The sequence below is a fragment of the Ambystoma mexicanum genome, chromosome 3q (genome assembly GCF_040938575.1).
Source record: "Ambystoma mexicanum isolate Mex_15411 chromosome 3q, UKY_AmexF1_1, whole genome shotgun sequence".
NCBI classification, from domain to species: Eukaryota; Metazoa; Chordata; class Amphibia; order Caudata; family Ambystomatidae; genus Ambystoma; species Ambystoma mexicanum.
Genome location: NC_090926.1, coordinates 161,493,697 through 161,512,645, shown reverse-complemented (window position 1 = coordinate 161,512,645; position 18,949 = coordinate 161,493,697). Strand labels below are relative to the sequence as shown.

Below are 18,949 nucleotides of genomic sequence, written 5' to 3'. Positions count from 1 at the left end.
ATATTCAACAGCCTTCGGGATTAAGAACATGAATGCAAATGCAAGATGCCATGCGTCGAATTGCAGCGTCGTGTGCGGGACGTGCTCGCACGAAAGGCATTGCAGCTGACACAGGTGGAATGAATCACCACAGGTGAAGGCTATACAGCCTGAAGACACATAAATTGCACACCCAAACCCCTCCCACAACCACACCCACTCCAGAATGCTACCGGCAGGACTAGCGATGTTGGGCCTGGGGGACCTGATTGCACTGCAAGTACTCCAACTTCAAGAAGAAGACGAACGCCAACGACTGCAACAACCGGCCGCACAGAGGAGACGCAGGAGGAGGAGGAGGAGGGCAAGGCATGGCCAGCAAGCCCCACCAGCACAGCTACTACCACCACGCAGGCAGCCCGCAATCCCACGCCTCCGAGCTAATCCGTTCAACCTCACAGCTGAGCAGATCCACACCCTCTACCGTTTGGACCGGGACACCATAACCGCCATAGTCGACATGACACACGCTGACCTTGTCAGCATGATAGATAGCCCAACCGCCATCCCACCCCTACTGAAGGTGGTGTCTGTACTCCACTTCCTAGCCACAGGCACCTACCAGCACACAGTCGGACAGTTGCATGGCATTTCACAGCCCCTATTCTCACGGACACTATTCCAAGTGCTTGATGCCCTCCTGAAGCACTCAGACGACTACATCACTTTACCACGCTCGGAGCAGGAGCTTACAAACACAAAAGTGGGATTCCATGCACTTGGCGGCATACCGGGTTGCATTGGTGCCATCGACTGCACCCATGTGGAATTGGTTGTCCCACATGCCATGGAGGCCCAGTACCGCAACCGGAAACAATATCATTCTATCAATGTACAAATGGTGTGTGACTCCAACAGGATCTTTACACATTGTTGTGCCCGATTTCCAGGATCAACACATGATTCTATGGTCTTGCGGAACTCTAGAATACCACGCTACATGGAGCGACACGCAGGGCGCCGATCCTGGCTACTCGGTAAGTCTCATTTATGCGTGAATGACCTTGCAGGAAGGGGGGGGGTGCGTACGTAGCAATGACATTCCACAAACATCCTTTCTTGTCCACATACAGGTGATTGCGGGTATCCACTGAAGAGATGGCTCCTCACACCAATCCGGAACCCACAGGACCAGCATGAGGAGGACTACAACCATGCCCACTCACGTACCCGTGTGGTCATAGAACAGGCATTCGGCCTACTGAAGGCTCGTTTCCGCTGCCTCAGCAGGTCTGGCGGGGCACTCCTGTACCACCATGAGAAGGTGGCAAAGATGGTCATGGCATGTGTCATGCTACACAACATGTGCGTACGTAGGAATGTGGCCATGCCCCCCGACGCAGAACTGCTAGCACCTGAAGATGGTCATGATGAGGGTGGGGATGTGGCAGCACCTCAAGGGGTCCGCGAGGCACAGGAGGCCCGTGAATTACGTCAGAATCTCATAGATGCATGCTTCTAGCACTCACGCCTGGTGGCTGTTACATGGACACGGGACTTGTGGCACTGTGTGTGTCTGGAACATGCACAATGTGGACTGTACGCAAAGATAGGCCTCGTACACAATGATCAATGTCCACACATCTCATTGGATGATTGTGAAGAGTTGTATTGCATATGTGAAATGACATTACACACCCAATCGACCCGCCACCCAATGAAGCCCAACACACCCCCTACACCCTCCCACCTCCCCCCCCCAACACCAGTGTCCGAAGACGCTCATCGTCAGTGGGCAGACGCTATTGCAAGCCCCCTCTCCGGGTATCAGGGGCACCCCTGCCTGTGGAGTGCCGGTTCCTCCCAGATCTACGTTGGGGGCTGCCCTGGACGGAACTTGCAACGGATGATGTCTCTGCCTGCTCACGTCCATGCATGTCCCTAAGGGTTTGTGAGAGCTCAGTGAGCGCACAGCGGCAAGTTCACCACATACGTCTTTGGACGTCGCATGCAGTTCCCCCCTCAGGCTCTCGGTGCTTCTCTCCATTTGTCCCCTCAGGCTCTCGGTGCTTCTCTCCATTTGTGCCCTTAGTGTCTCTGTACTACGCTCCATTTCCGCCCTAAGTGTCTCAGTAGATGTTTCAATGGCTGCCTTAGAACCCCCACATTCATCAGCATGCTCCTTGAGGAGCGTGGCCATTTGCTGCTGTTGCACTATCATCTGCTTGAGGGACTGTTGTCTCTGCTGGGCCATGCCCATTTGCGGTGGTGTCACAGAGGGGCTGGACGCCTCATGTTGCCTTGCAACTGGCCTTGTGGGGGTTGGCCAGTCGTCGTCTTGTGGGTGCCCCTGCGTGGTGTCCTCATGGTGTATGGGATGAAACATACAGGGGGATTGGGACAGGTCATGGATGGATCCTACATCTACAGCACCGTTTTCTGTGTCGGAGCATGCTGGCATGAAAGCAGTGTCACCTATGGTGCTGCTGCCACCAGAAGCAGTGCCTTCTGTGGCATCCATTGGGGGGACCTGTGGTGCTGCTGTTGTGGACATGCTGGCTGCTGGGGTGCCTGTTGATGTCCCCTCCAGTGTGCTGCCACTCGATTTGTGCTGCTGCCGTGTCTTGATCCGTGCAGCTGAGGTGGAGGGTCTTTGGCCGTTGGTCTTGGCCCTCTTTGCAGGTGTGCTGGTAGGGGTGTCCTGAAGCTCGTCGTTGGAATCTGACCCTGTGGTGGAGTAAAGGAGGGCGAGCGTTATTCATGGGTCTGCGGTAATTGTAATGGCAATTGTATCACATGCATTGGGGTGGTACCTGGGGGTGATTTGGGTTTGGGCCTTGGAGGTGGTCTCATTTTTGTGTGCATTGGGGATGCAGTTGTTTTGCAGTCTGCAGTTAGGGTGTGCATGCTGCACATGTAGAGTGTGTTTTTGGGATTTTTAATTATTTATTTATTTAATCTGACTTTTGAGGGGCGCTGTCATGGCAATGTATGTGGTCGTTCCCCTGGACATGTGTTTCTAGTGCACTATGGGGACACATGGTACTTCACATGGTTGGTAATTGTGGATTTGGCATAGTTTTATTTGGGCCACCTACCTGATTCTTCTGATGTCTGCACTCCTTTCTCCATCCCTCCGACTCCCTCTATGCTCTCCATTCCAATGGTGGAGGCACAGATTTCTTCCCAGGGGGTCAACTTGATGGGTGATTCCGATCCTCCCCCGGTAGCTGTGGCAATGTTCCGGTTGGCAGAGAGTATGCTCCGGACGCGTATCCGTAGGTCGTCCCATCGCTTTCTGCATTGCTGTGGGTTGCGGGGTGCGGTCCCCACCGCACTTACCCGCTGTGCCACCAGCGCCCATATGGCCTTCTTGTTCGCAAGTGCCGTCCTGGTCATTTGCGTCGAGAAGACGACGGCAGCGTTCTCCTGGAGGGTCTCTGTGAGCACGGTGAGTTCCTCGTGGGAGAAGTGGACCTGCCGCTTGCGGTCGCACGCTTTTTTAGCAACTTTTCCCATATTTATTTTTTTTAACTGGGGTGGCTAACGGTTTGGGACGTGTCTCAGGGTCAGATTTTTAATGGTTGTGTTGGGATTCGGATCTTATAGGTGTACGGCGTGCTGTTTCCCGTTCCGGCCCCATGTTTTTACTTCCGTTTCCGTATATTTACGGTGACCGTATTTTGCGCTGACCGCTCATTACGGTGACCGCTAATATGGGTGGCGGAATTGCACCTAGGGCGACGTACGACGGCGGTAAGGGGCGTTTTGGGGTCATTTCCGCCATCGCGGACTTTGCACTTCCGCCATGGCGTAATGCTCGTGCCCGATGGGTCAGAATTAGCCGCACTTTCCTCCATCGTGCAGTGGCGGAAACGCTATTTACGCTATGGCGGTCATGTCATTTGATTTCCGCCAGGGTCGTAATGAGGGCCTCTGACTATTGCTCTGTCTTCTTTCTTGTACACAATGACAATCGCAGATCCTCAGGCAGTCAGGACTTTGGACTCCTTGATGTTGCGCAGTGCCAACAGGTCATTGTGTTCAACCTCCTTTTGTAGATGGGCAGCCACTTAACAATGTGTTTGTGCCACCGGTTTTATGGTCATGTGGTGTTTAACCTGCACATGTATCTTTTTCCCGTACACCAGCAAATAGGGCAGTACATTCTCTGTGGAACGACTGAAAGGTGTCCCATTTGTGATTAAAGGACACCAAGTCTATTTTATCTTCTATAACAAAACTAATCTGGCACAACACATGCATCTACCCTATTGGAACACAAAAGAAGTTTGGCGCCATAACAAATTTGCACTTATTCACTCCACTATTCAGTAACTGATTTTCCTTTTAGCGAATGCTTTCAAGGATGGCATTGACAACTTTGTGTTTATTACCTTCCCCAGACGGTATCCAGTCATATAGTGGTTGTGAAAAAACTCAATTTGGAAAACCAAGAGCAGCACATGTGTTTTTATATGCCATTTAAAAAATGTCATATTGTAGTATTTAGCAACTCAACTATGACTGGATACTAGAGGTGTACTGAAATTCAGCTTCGAGTAAATGTTTGCTGAATTCCAGCTGAGAATTAGATATTTGACTTCTGCCGAATACTTGAAGCCGAATAGGTTCCCCTACAAAATACATTAAGTACTACTTTGTGTGCCTGGAATCATTCATGCATGCCATGTTTATCCTTTAAAATGAGCATTAGACAAAAGCTTCTGTCACTTTTTGACTGAGTATAGGCAGAGCAGAGGTGTGAAAGTGCAAACAAAGTCCATCATGTGCTGGACAGACAGACTTTCATCTGGGGGTTTGCTGGAGGGGGTGAGCTGAAGCAAAACTGTCAATATTTCTAATGCACCTCTGGTCTCACCTGTATATTGCAGTTGAAAACCATTGAGCTGGAACAAAGGTTTATGAAGTCACTATTGGGAAATGGTATTTTCTATAGGCACGTATTGATTTGCGGATGACCTGTGTGAGGAATCTGAAAGTTACAGGTTTAATCCATTCCCAATCCTAATATAATAAAGTGGATTAATATAGCTGTTGCAGAGATCCCAGTAAATTCCAAACCCTCAGTTCAATAGTTTATAAGGTAGTGTGCCTGCAGCAAAGAACTGTAGTCAGCATGCAGGCCAAAGTTATAAAGCAAGTAAGATGGCTCAGTGGGGAGTGTGCCTGTGGCAGAGATGTGCTTGTAATATCGAAATATAGATTACAATTCCTGTGTTCCATCTCTCTCATGTTGCCATGAGTTGAACAGAGTAAAAGTGACAGATGTTACTAAAGAACAAGGCTATATTTTTTTCACCAAAATGTGCCAGTTTGTAGCAGCAGACCTATTCCTCCCAACATTAGAAATTAAAAAAAGAGGTATTTTTGTATAAAAAGACAATAAGATACACGTTTAAAATGTTGAAACATTGGACCAAATAGATGTACAACTGAAACAAATAAGCACAATAAACATGCACATGCCAATTAACAAACTGAAAATCAGCGCTGTCTCTTCCCTATAGGCTCAGCCGAGAATGATGGAGGACTCGGCATTCCCTATTCTGGTGTCTTTTACCATGCCCCAAAGCACCACAAACACAGCCCATCCAAAAGTGAAAGAAAAATACTATCTGTTAAGGAAAAAACATTTTTCAACTGCCTCATCCCGACTCAGTTCCACGGATAGTAAGCATGGCTTTAGCATAGCACAGGTTTGTATTCAGCAGCACATCCACAGTCAGCAGGGGGCTGATTGATGTAATCACTCTTTTTGTGTTTCAGTGCCTTGCTGGAGCAAGAAGGCTAAAGATGGGCAGGCCCAAAAGGAACATTTAAAAGTACAAGTATACACGTGCCAGTCTCCCATCACAGTGATTGCATACATGCATACCATACTGCTGGGCTAGTCTTAGTTACTTGGGCCCTGCCCACCAAGCGACACCTATGAATACACAAAAATACAAACTTTTCTGATAATATATCCCTTTCCTGTTGTACACAAACATCTTCCGTAGACAACCAAGAAAAGAAATGCAATAAAGAATGGGTGAACAAGTGTGATTTAGTGCACAAAGTGTTTTTGTTGGCTACATAACTTTATTAAAAAGACAACTATTCGGCTCCGCATTCAGCTTTGGCCAAATACTTGTCCAACTATTCGGTATTCGGCTGAATACTAATCTACTGTTCTGTACACCCCTACTGGATACCTTTCTAAAGTAAAGGTACAGGGTCGGTGGGTCTGGAGGAGGGAAAAGGGGCAATAAGGTAATTTTAGGGGTGCCCCTGCCATAAATAAAAAATGAATATGCATGCAAAACTTTATTAATAATATGGTTGAGAAATAACATGCTACATATTGCTTGACTGGTATGTTATGACGCACAAGACCACTAGATGGCACAGCATGACAAAGAAACAATATGTGGGGCGAGATTAAGGTTGATAAAACTGCTTAATCATTATTTTTAAAAGCGAAATTAAAGTTTAATGATTTATTTAGAAACGTATTTTTCCAGCGATTTACAGACCCATTACCTCCAAGACACCATGATGGCACAACAAATAGAGCCCACACTTTTCAGAGAAGTAGCAGTCCCCTGCCTGAATACACAAACATCATTGTCTTCCACCTGCGTTTTTTTTCTTATTCAGCGAAACTCAGTATATTCAGAGAAGGGCCACAAACACAAACTCTGCACAATGGCCTTTCTCCCAGAAATTGATGGCTGAGCATACCTCCGTTTCCTTCTCTTGCTCAGTGCTGGATATGAAAAAAAATGAACAGGGGCAACCTTCTTATCCTTGCCGGGGGGTGGGGGGATGTGAGGAGGAGGGGGCGCGGCCACGGGGAGTGGCACCAGGTCAGGTCACACATAAAGTATCGTTTCATAGAACACAATCCTGTTGATTTGCATAAAAACAAACAGCATTATGGGAACATAAGAATGTCCACAATATTAAATTAGAAACATGTCTTATAGAGATTCGGTAAGAAACCCTTTTGAGTGAATTATGGAAGTTGGGCTCTGCATTTTTGATTGGTCACACTAGTCACCCTAAGAAAAAAATCTATGTAAATTACAGGACATATATACCAGTTTGGAAAGATGCACCAGTATGTAAAGTTTCGGTTGTTTCCGTATTTATTTTCTATACCAAGCCTAGTGAAAATGCATGCTCGTTGAAACGTGGGTTGTTCATGCATGTGATAGCTTGGCTTCAAGATAGAACTCGCTAGGAGTATTCTGCTCTAAACCTGAGTTATCACATGCACAAGCAAACTGCTTTCAGAAGGCTTAGCAATACTGTGTCATGGGCAAGTCCCTGGGGCTGAGCGCCTGTGCTGCTCCTGCTCCATTAAATATAGACACGAGTCAATGCTATAGCTCATGGACACCAGTCCCAGTCTTTGGCTGTAGTTGTCTTCAGCTACACGTTACAGTACCACAAAAACAGCTCTGATGAAGCCCCCTGATACTTGGACATTGCCTGCTTCCATTTCAGGTTGGGTTTCCTTTTGTTGTATTCGCCCATACACATACCATGGAGCAATGTGCTGCTGCCAGGGGCACACTTGGCTAAGTTACTTTGTATAAGAAGGTCAGCAGCCAGGCATTGCTTTCTGTCACTGCCCCCCCCCGCCCCCCCCCCACATGACACAGAATGATTGGTCTGCACTGTCATGAGTCACAGGATCAGCCAATGATGAGGGTGATGGTGAGCCGCTTATAGCGAGTTTTCCCTGTGTTCAGCAGCTCGAGACGATTGTGCTTTTCTCTGGGTCTTTCAGGTGCCTGGTGCCTAAAAGTGGTTTTCTCTCTGTCCGACGGGCACGCTCCCATTGTGTCATTGCTGGGCAGGCCCCTGTGTGAGGCCATCTTGGACACACGGGCACCACCTTTGTCTTCGGCGTTGCTCCTCTGGGGCCCTTGTTTGGCCTGGCACACTCTCCTCACAGGCTTGCCATGTAGGTTTACCTTCTTTGGTTAATGAGCTTGACTTTCTAGCCTACACTGCTTGAATGCCTGAGGCCTGTGACGCTGTCCATGAATTCAAGCGTGTCATTTAATTCAGATCCATTAATTAAGGGTTTTTTTGTGCTGCTGCCCGCATGGACAGAAATCCGACTTGCACCCTTCAACATCAACATCATGCAGGGCCCTTTAGTCTTCTCAAGCTGGCCACACCTGTGTACATTGACTCCTCTTGAGCTCTTCAAGCCAGAATGAAAGCGTACATCACAGAGTCTGTACTAGACTTTGGGGTCAAAATATGAACATAATGGCTCCCATTCAGAGTTTGCAGTGCAGCGATAAATGGAGGTAATTCCGTTACCGCCACTTTTCCACGCTGCCAAGCTAAACGTTGAGTTGGGCTGAAGCTATCTCTTCTGCTTTTCCGCAGGTGGAATCTCGCTCTGTGATCATTCCACTAAACACCCCCTCAATGAATGGGCACAAATTCTACCATTACACCACTCATAAGCTGGTGGTAAACCACCAGACCAAGTGGTGGTACAGGTATCGAAGTTAAGCGGTATTGCTGCTGCAAATACAGCCGATCCCAGAATGATACCCACTCCCTAAGAGCCTTGTGATTCTCACATTTTGCTGCTGCAAGAAAAAGCTTGATCAAAAGCCTGACCTTTGGCCCAGCTACCTTCCTCTGAAGGTATATGGTGGGCTCTAGATTCTTCACTGACATCATTGATATGGTCATAGCTACTCAGTTCACCTAGGGCCCAATGGTCGTGCTTCACCATTTGAAAAGCAACTGTTGGCCGCATCGTAGAAGGAGCCTCACTCCAGTGACATTCCTGACCCATGCGCCAGAGCTCACTTAGAGTGATCACGCTGTAGCTGAGAAGCACTAGGTAAGTGTAGGGATGTTCTCCTGCTGGACCACAGCAGTAGCAATTCTGCTTCCAGTGATGCATGATGTTAAGGTAGATAATGCACCCAAAGTGTAACAACAAAGCAGTACGGACACTGTGAGTGACTGCACACAAGTACCACTTTCACAGCCTTTTCCAAATGTTGTGAAGAATTTGTGACATTTTCAAACTCCTGGGTTGGATTTGGATGTTTCCAAACTCTTCAAACCGAGTTCCGGAATTTCTCCAAACCAAAGTTTGTGGACTTTGAAACAACGACTCTGCATTTGACCCCGTCAACCAATGAATCCTCATACAAAGGCTCCACAACACCCTTGGTTTCTCTGAGCGGGCACTGGACTGGCTCCTCCCAAGTCATCATGGGCACCTTCTCCTCTCCTACTTCCTTCTCTACCTGTGACGTTCCCCAGTGCTCTATCCTCTCGCCTTGGTGCTTTAAGATCTACCTCTCTCAGCTGGCACTCCTCATCTCCTCCTTCTCCCCCAACTTCCAGGGTTATGCTGATGACCCACAACTTTTCATCAAACCTCCTGCTGACCCTGTTGCACCTTCCATCATCCCTGACTGCCTCTCAGCCATCCAGGCCTGGTGCACTTCCAATGACCTCTGCCTCAATGCCAGCAAAACAGAGATCCTTCCCATTGGGACCCCTACTCCCGATTCATTCCCTTCACTCTGGCCTCCCCCTATGGGCTCTCCCCCTGCTCCTTCATCTGAAGCCAGAATCCTTGGAGTCATCTTCGACTCCTCTCTCTCCTTCCTCCCTCACACTCAGGACATTGCCAAGAAGTCCCACTTTCAGCTCTTGCTTCTCAAAGGAATTCTACCTTTTCTCACCTTCGCTCAGAAGCTCAGTGTTACCCGAGCCCTGGTTCTCTCTAGGCTTGACTATGGCAATATTCTCCTGAATCTACCTTCTTCCCCACTGCGACCCCTCCAACTAATCCAGAATAGGGCAGCAAGATTTATCCTTGGCCTCAAGTCCTGAGACCGCATCTCTCCTGCCCTAAAAAGTCTTCACTGGCTCCCGGTTGCTTCACAGATTAAATTAAAATCCCTCTGTATCATCCACAAGGCTGTCTGGGGCTGGGGACCACAATATCTGAAACTCTGTCATAGCCCCCCACCCCTCTCCAACCTCCCAGACCTCTGTGCTCCTCTGGCACCAACTCTTTGTGTGTAAAGCGTTTCGCTAAACAGAGGGCAGGAGGTCAATTGGTTTCCTCAGCTGGGTACTCCTCAAGACTTTCCTCTTTACCTCCTCCTTCCCCCTCTCCCCTCTGCTAATCTCACAGTTGCTTGTTTGGTGTTCAGGGCCCTTATACATCTCTGGGGTCCTGACCTTCCACACGGAATCGCCCCCAGGCTTCTGTCTATCCTCAGCACTTGCCTCAGCTCACCCTTCACCATGGAGACTCACACTGACATTTCATTGCACTTAACCTGTTGCTCCCTCATGAGCACCCAAGCACTTATCCCATTCCCCCTCCCTTCTGCACTTGCACGTTCTGAACACTCACAAGGCATAGTAGGTTTGTCCTCCCCCCCCACTGTGTTTAATATTTGTTATGCATTTTAATTTTCACATCACCTTGTCTCCTCCCTGTGGGTGCTTTGAAACAGTATTTACTTCCTGTATCAGCGCCTAACAAGCAAACAATAAATTAATAAAATAAATAAATGACGAGATGCCTGCTAAGATCTTGCAGCATTGAATACCACTTCAATATGTCCACCAAGTAAGTGATGTTCGGTTCAAACTACAAACCATTGAAAGGAGGAAACTGCCTTTCTTTTGCGTTAAACGCTATTCCAATCATGCCACTAAGAAAGTAATGAAAATGCTCCACTCCAAGATGGCCACTGTGTTATGTAGGAGCTCCCCTCAAGTTATCTGCTATTGCTCTGAACATTGCATATTGACCTGGCAGAGGTATTGTGACTTGCTGGTGTACTCTTCATCTGACATTTGTGACTAAGTGGTTTGGCACAAACCTGTAACCAGGTGCACATGCTACTGATTCAGGTCCAGTGTTTTCCTCTGCTGCCCGCATTGACACAAATCCAACCTGCAGCAAGTGAACAAGTCTGCTCATTTTCCTGGTCACAGCAAAGTAGCTTGAGGATTCACAAGAGCACGTTGAGCGCAGTGATGGGCTCCTTGTTATGCCGCGGTTAGAAAAGGCCCACCTTGCGTCACTACGCAGTGTCCACTGCATACTGGGTGGGGATTTCAGGCAGTGGCAACTAGTAAATATTTTGACGGGGGGAGATAAATACTTTTCATTAAAGTGCATAAGCAACTGAGCTTATTGAGGGACCCCAAGTGAACCGAGATCTGCTTGTTTTCCCATCACCAAGACATTTTTTAAACATTGGGTTAAATGCAGGGGTTTTACAGCAAACCATGTGAAGAATTGGGTAAAAAGCTGTGCAATTTGCAATCTGTTCTGTAGTCCTGAGCTTGAAGAAGTCCAATTGATGCCAGGTCACCAACATTACAAAACAGCATTTCCATTGCACTTTCGTGATGCCTGTGCACACAATATATGCCAGCATTATCGCTGTAAAGCAAAGGTCATGATGCCTGTGCATGAACTATTTGACAGTACTGACAATCTAAGAAGACACTCATTTTGGCTGCGCCCTGTATTGCCACTATTTGCCACTGAAAGAGCATGTGTGCTCCCTGTGCCCAGTATTATGTGCCACTGTAAGAACATTCATGCGGCCCCTGCTCTGTAGAGCCAGTACCTGCCACTGTAAGAAAACTTGTTGGCTGTGCCCAATAATGCCACTGTTAGAATACATTCACGTCCTAGCTTTGCCAGTATGGGTCGGTATTACTCCGTAATGCTTTGTCCTTCAGGTGCCACCCTCTGATCCCCCACAAACTCCATCTCCCATAATCACTGTCCCCATTCCCTTGTCCGCGTACACACGGCATTCGCATTAGAAACATGCACACACATACATATAGACACATGCACATATTTTTTCACTTACCTACTCCAACCTCTGCATTAGAACTCTGCACTGGTACTGCTCTTCACGATGACCTGTCCCCCGCACTGCCAGGAAGCAGAAACTCTCATGAGGCCTGGTTCCTGCGGCATGAACGCCAGGATGTGTACACTCGTGGCAGGCCATTGGTGCGGTGACGCACAGGGTGCCCCGAAACTAAAATCTCCTTCAGTATCCCTGCAAACTAGCCACAAGGACAATGCAGGGCTGGGGAAAGAAAACACCCAGGTGTGACCCATTCGGCATAGTCCGGCTGCATTGCAAGCGGGATAACATGTATCCTACTGCAATGGATAAATGTGTTTGAAGAAAGCATTTCTGACTGACTACTACAATGGCTGGTCCTGGAGCTCTCCTTCAGATGTTCTCTGCAGCTGTGGAAGCTCTTGGCTGTTTGACTAGGCCTGTTGTGACTACTCCACAACGCATGGCAGGCCACTTCCCTCTATCCCCATTAAGTCACATGTCGCCCCTGCTTTCAGGCTTCATCAAATCTCCAGCTTTTAAGAACTTTCAGATTTGAAAGGCTCCAATTTGCTGGGAGATCAGCAAACTCTTGTAGAGAGGGGTGTTTTCTGAGATGCACACAATTTGCTCTTGTGGGGAAGCCAGGATTCGGACTCAGCTCTACTAACGCTGCAGACAGTTATTTACAGTAATGTAGCCAGTGGGCAGCTGTGTCGCATTGCATTTCAGATCCTAGTGACAAGGAAGCAGTGGCTGCGTTTAAAGAGCAAAGTCATGATTTGGGCGCGAATTTGCAACAGGGTATGATTGTTCCTTGACATACTTCAGCCCCTTGCTTCTTTTTTCTTCTTCAGTCATTTAAGTTGACTTCCAGAATTGTTGTTTCTCTTTGCAGTCGCATTGGATGCTACGTGACCATCTTTCAGAACATATCGAATTTAAGGGATATCTTCTATAAAGAAATGAGTCAGGTGAGAGTCTTTCCTTTATATTTACTCATGAGGGGTAGGTAAGCACGAATCGGGCTACTTGCCCAATGAAAACACAGAGCCACCATCTGAACCCCTTGCTTGGTGGATGGATTCGAATCCTAGATCCCCTGAACTCTGTAGGAGTTACTGACCCTGTGAACATATTCCCTGGTCACAATCATGTGAAGAACTCACATTTATAACAGGATCAATTAAACAATATGCCTCCTTAAAGTTAGTTATTGGCATATTAATCTTTGTTTTATTTACCCAACGATATGTGGGCCTGATTTACTAAGCTAAATAAGTGGCGCAAGTAAGAACTTAAGTCATCTTTTAGTTAATGTTAATGTTAAAGGACATCTGTACCGCGCACTATCACCACCGTAGTGGACGCTTAGCACTCTTAGTGTAAGTTTTACTTATCCTATTTTTTTAGCATAGTAAATTTTGTTTTACTTACGCCATTTTTTTGCTTAGTCTATCAGCCCCATATATATATATATATATATATATATATATATATATATATATATATATATATATATATATATATATATATATATATATTTATTGGGCTGATTTACTAAACTCAAATTACACAAAAATGGCTTAAGTTCTGCTTATGCTATTTTGTTTGAGTTTAGTAAATGTAGTCTTGCTTAAGTCACTTATCTAGGTAAGTAAATCAGCCCCATGTGTTAAATGGCGTATACGCTGAAAATGAGTGTCCCCTCAAGCAGGGGTGGAGGGGTCTATAGGGAACTCTGGAGGTTTCCTGGTAGGCCTCTGCACCTTTGGCCTTTTTTGTGCGGTTACCTATTTTATTTTCAAATGTTCTCATGGGACAATGCCTGGGCTTGCTGAACATGTGTAATATGGGGCCATTTTGAAAGTTATTTCCAAGGTCTCTGTTGGTTGCCGGTCCATCCCTGCCCTCAGCATGGTGCTGTAAATACGTGTGCATGTTTGTTAAGTGACTTTTTTGTTGTGATTGTCAAATACTTGTCTGAAGCTAGTCGCATGTGAATCCGTATTCAAACTCTTAATCATTTTTAAAATATAACGTGTTTAAAATATGTACCTAACCCACTGCAGATTAAAACATTTTTTTAAAAACGTTAATAGACTTTTTGTAGATTGTTTTCTAATGTACGTATGTATTTGGTGTTTTATTTAAGCGCATACCTTGCCCGGGTGCTCATGGGGTGCTGTACATTGAGATAAATCCACAAATCAGACTAACAATGAAAACTACAGATTACAATAGCAATAAAAACAAACCAGTTAAAACAAAAAGGCCTTCAATTTCCGGCAGAATAATAGTAGGGGACCTGTCTGAGTGGTAGAGAGGGGTCCAACACCAAATAGGCCTGACTCAGAGGCTGGGATTTGCCAACTTTAGGAATCAGAATGGTGAACAGATCGCAGATTGGCGAAACCCGAGATTTACCCAGGAGATTGGACTGCAAGGTCACTTGTGTAGCTCAGTCTCACTGATCTGCAGATCTCTGAATGTAACCCATTGATAGACATTAAGTTAGTTGTTTTCCTGACTAGGCTCTATTTTTTCTTATAAAATGCCGGCCTTGTCTTTTTATGGCCATCACTGAAGCCTATGTAACTGTATCATTTGAAATGTACCCCAAGCATGTACACCAGAACTCACTACCTCTCCGCCCCGGTGTTTCAATTTCCTTTCCCTCCTGGCTGTCTTGTTTTCTTTCTCCACTTTACTCTACATTACCACATCATCTCCCTTCCTTGTCACAGCTCTTCTCCTTTGTGGTTTAGTTATGTCCTGGAAACAGGCAACTGCACTTGCCTTTTCAGCATTATACAAATGCTAGCCCTTCCCACTGACCCCGTTATGAAGCACATGACAATTCACCCATAATCTTGTTTGTCTGTTTCCCCGATTCAGCTGCCATGAACCTAGAGGATATCCCTTTCATGTTTCTTTCGTTTGATGTTTTAGTCACTTGTTCATGTGCTAGGAAGATGTCTAACCCTGGCAGTCCTATGACGCCCATGCAGAAGCCATTTTGTCTTCGCTGCAATTTTTTCCATGCAGGTTGATATCCTTCAGTCCTGGCATTCCTTGAAGTTTTCATGACCTGGGACTCCTCTACCTGGAAATGCCAACCGGGGATTGTTTCCAGTCTTGGGTGCCCCGACACTTTCTGGGGTGGCAAGGTCTGCAATGAAGTGTGTACTCTCTGCCTGAATCCCCTCCACTATGCCTTAAGAGTAACTGCTTGGTTAAAAAGGGGAGAGGCCAGGGAGAGCTGAAAAGAAATCTCCCATTTTGAGAGTACACCTTCACGGCTTTTGGGAGGGTTGTATAGTGTGTGTGTGCGACTTTGTATTTGAAACTCTTCCAGGTTTTGCGTGGAGGAGAACACTTTACAATGAGGCACATATCCCTTAACAATGCCTCCCTTTTTCTCAAAACCCGTTAGATTGGGACAACACAGGGTGGTCTTTCATGTATCCAGACCGTTTGGGATAAACTGGGACTGAAGACCTTGCTGTGCAAGGTCACACGATCCTGCGTATTCTAGATGTAGCTTGTTGGCTCATGAAGCAGTAAAACGTGGGCAGAAGGGACTATCTGCCTGCCTGGATATTCGAGTCACAGTAGAGTCACCACCTCCCCGATGCAAAGATGCCCAAAATATCTCTAAGCACTACACAAGGACACGGGGGCGAGGGGCTACCTAGAAAAGGCAGCCAGATCAGTTTACTGGTGTGATTTGCTCCAGATGGAGTTGGAGACAGGAGTTTGGCAGAGCAAGTCGAAAGAGAGGAGCACTGATAGGAGAGCCTGATTAGGAGAAAGTCTTGGGTTTGTTGAAGCAAGAAAGAGTTCTCATCAGGGGGATCGTTTTGGGAGAGTTGAGAAGGTAGACAGAGAGAGAGGGCCAGAGACAGAGAGGCCACATAGAGATATTTAGGTGGAGGTTTGAGCAAGGGAGAGTTATCATCAGGGGGGGTTGTTGGAAAGTGAAGGAGAGAGAACATCAGAGGAGAGAGAAGGTGATGAGTGGCACCTGGATGAAATACATCAAGGAGGTTGGAAAAAAAGGTTTAGATCAAGGGAAAAGAAGTTGTCAAAGGGAGAGAAGGGGTGAAGAGGCACAAAGAACATTGAGACCATTTGGAGGGAAGGGGGAGTGAGAGCAGAACAGTTGGAAGGGAAGTACCATTAGAAGACCGATCATCCAGGTGGGATAAGGAGGTGTTTGCACCTTAGAATCAGTAGAAGAGAGAAAACATTTGGAAGGGGAGATACCACTACTACATCTGATGAGGTGGGAGAGATCATGGATGTTCTTGTGGATCAGGGTAGTCCAGGGCAGATTCTAAAGTCAGTGGGAGGAGGTATGAAATGGGGCCAGAGAGAGGGCATCTGGAGACCAACATCTTGGAGCAGGGAACTCCCTGAGCTTGACTCAGAGACCTGTGGCAACCAGATCCAACATGAAGAAGAGGTACAACCACCCACTCAGCCTCTTGAAGGACTTCTTCACGCTTCCTTCAAGTCCATACTATGTACTGCCCATCGCACTTACCTAACAAGTGTTTGGCAATTCTGCAAAACCCACACCCCAAAGACAAAGACCAGGGTTGTAGATTAGACCATCAGAAGGATTGGACGGAGACCAGTCCATGGCACTCTGTAAGAGACGCTTTTCTATATTTTGACTTGAACTGAATGATACTGTTTTCCCTTTCTTTCAGGCCCTTTCCCCTCTCAACCATTCCCTCTCTCCTGGTTGTCATGAACTAAGGACGACTTGCAGGCCCCAGGTTGAGAGCTTCAAACACCCAAGACATCTCAGAGGGGTGTGGGGGTCCCGCTTAAGAAAGCTGATTTTTAGTTTCCTTATTCATACTCTTCCGACATTTAGTTGTTTGTGGACCCATTCTAGCCAAACCACTTTCTCGTGCAAAACCTTAAAAGAATTCCTTATTTTGACACCAATCTGGGTTTAGTGTAGTGTCCCCAGTCAGCACACTCCGATAAAAGTAATATTGTTTTCGATATATATTTTCTGATAAATGTTCCTTGCCTTTCCAGATGTTTAGAATAACCATGTTCTAATGTATTGCTCTACAGGATGTAGTCTTAATTGAGGTGGGCAACTTAGCTTTGCATTGGCTTGTCTTATGTCGTTTTCAAGGCATGAAAAAGCCCACAAAGGTACAGTGCATGTGAGGCAGTTTGCACACACTCCACTTACTGAGTCTGCTCAATGTACCTATGTTCTTGCTTTCTTTGTGCACCCTGCTCTGCATGGTCTCCAACTTTAACTGCGTACCTTGCAAACAGAGCCAATCCAGGGTGAGGTTGGGCTCCTCTGGGATACTGTGGCTCCCAGCTAGCAATGGCACTTTTTAGGTCACCCATTTCTTCTACGCAGTAGTTGTTTAGGGTGGGAGGCTGACCCTTTCTGTCGTTATTTTTCTCCCAATTGGAGAAATGCGATCATTGAGCCTTTCAGCAAGGTCACTCAGTGAATTTTATACATATTATGTATGCAAACACAAAAGAAAGTTACAACTAATTTAAAAATCCCAAAACCATTATATTACCCAAATAAAATAATAAATAGACAAAAACATATTTGTTCTGTGTTTAGAATATAATGCAACTAAATCGTTGTCTCTCTGCCCTTCGAAGTTTTTGTCCGAGACTGGTGATTGCTAGGGAGAATTCTCATAAATGTGCTAATTCCCTTCAATTTAGAGACCCCCACCTACTTTGCTGGATTTTGAGGACTTGATTTGTTTACCTGGAAAGAGTGTGAGCCTTTTTTTCCCACTCTTTCATGTATTTTGATGTGTGTTCGTTGATAATGCAGTTTTAGATAACTCCATAGGCATCATCTTTTCATGTGTGTAACACAGCACCGTCAGTGCAGTGACACAGGGATGTCTTTTAGACTTCCCAAAGGTTTAAATATCATCTATGGGATAAACTACCGTTTCCCAGAGAATGTAAGGTTAAATTGACTTTACTAGTCTTTTTAAATTCTTAGACCCAGCACACAGTATCTTACAATAAAGTGCTGGAGGGTTTACATAGTAGCCCCTGTGTCTAAAAACTCATGTAGAAGTCAAATGCTACCCTTTCCTATCGAAATGGTCGGTGGCAGTGGTTTTACAACGAACTACCATGATTTTTCCCGACCGCGAACACCGGTAGCTAAAAATCCCAGGAGCCATGTTTTTCAAGATGGTGCCTTAAGCCCCTTTGTTTAAACAGGTCCCGGTCTTCTTTTTTCGCCATTTCTTTTGAAACGGTCCTTCTAGTGTTTCTGCGCGCCAAACTAGGTTTGGTCCCTTTGTTTGCATGCCTTTGGCAGCCTTCAGGAATAAAGACCGCTTCTGGCGTCTGAGTGTCTGGGTTGGGCAGAAAGTGAGGAAGGTGCCCGAAACTCCCTGTGCTTAGTCTCCTAGGAGACCCAAATGCACTATGGTGTGATTAGCTGGCTGACTGTCCGGCAAGGACAGCCACCCTGCTGGGTGAGTGGCAGCTAGGCTGGAATGAAAGGGAGAAAACTGTTTAAAAGATGAGTCTCTGGACTTGGAAGGCAGAGTTGACCACTGGAATGAAAGAACCGAAGACGAGCTGGAAGAGGACAGCTGCTGCAACTCTTGGACCGTTTGTGTGCCCGGTGAAGCCCTGCTGCAGGTCCGAATTGCCAAGTTCATCTCGACAGAGAAGCCCCTTCATGGACGACTCCTTCCTTTGAGTTGGTGGGACCAATCAACTCGTAAGCCACCTGGAAACCATTCTCGAAGCTGGTTAGTATTAACCAGGGAGAGGGACACCAGCTTGTGTGCTTGAATTACAGCTACTGGAACTGAAGGAACTCCATTTTGTCAGTGTTTTCCGACGATCCTGTGCAGTGCAGGAGTCCCCTGACGTTCTCCCTCTTGTCCCCACGACAGAGGCTCAGGAACAGTGAGATCTGCAGGAACTGCCAGGAACCAACGTCTTCAGCTGCATCTTTTTCTTCATTTAAGGTACTGTGCCAACCCTATTGAGTGAACTTGCCTCTCGTGGTGAAAGTTCGTGGAACTTTCCCAACT

General features: G+C 46.5%; 1 protein-coding gene across 1 annotated transcript in view; it reads left to right on the top strand.

The window, feature by feature from the left end:
* BIN2 (bridging integrator 2) overlaps positions 1 to 18,949 on the top strand; it is a 429,928-nt gene that overhangs the window by 341,034 nt on the left and 69,945 nt on the right. Inside the window, exon 8 of the mRNA XM_069653398.1 lies at positions 12,772 to 12,847. Within this exon, the coding sequence (XP_069509499.1) occupies positions 12,772 to 12,847 (76 nt within the window). The remainder of the gene's footprint in view (positions 1 to 12,771; positions 12,848 to 18,949) is intronic.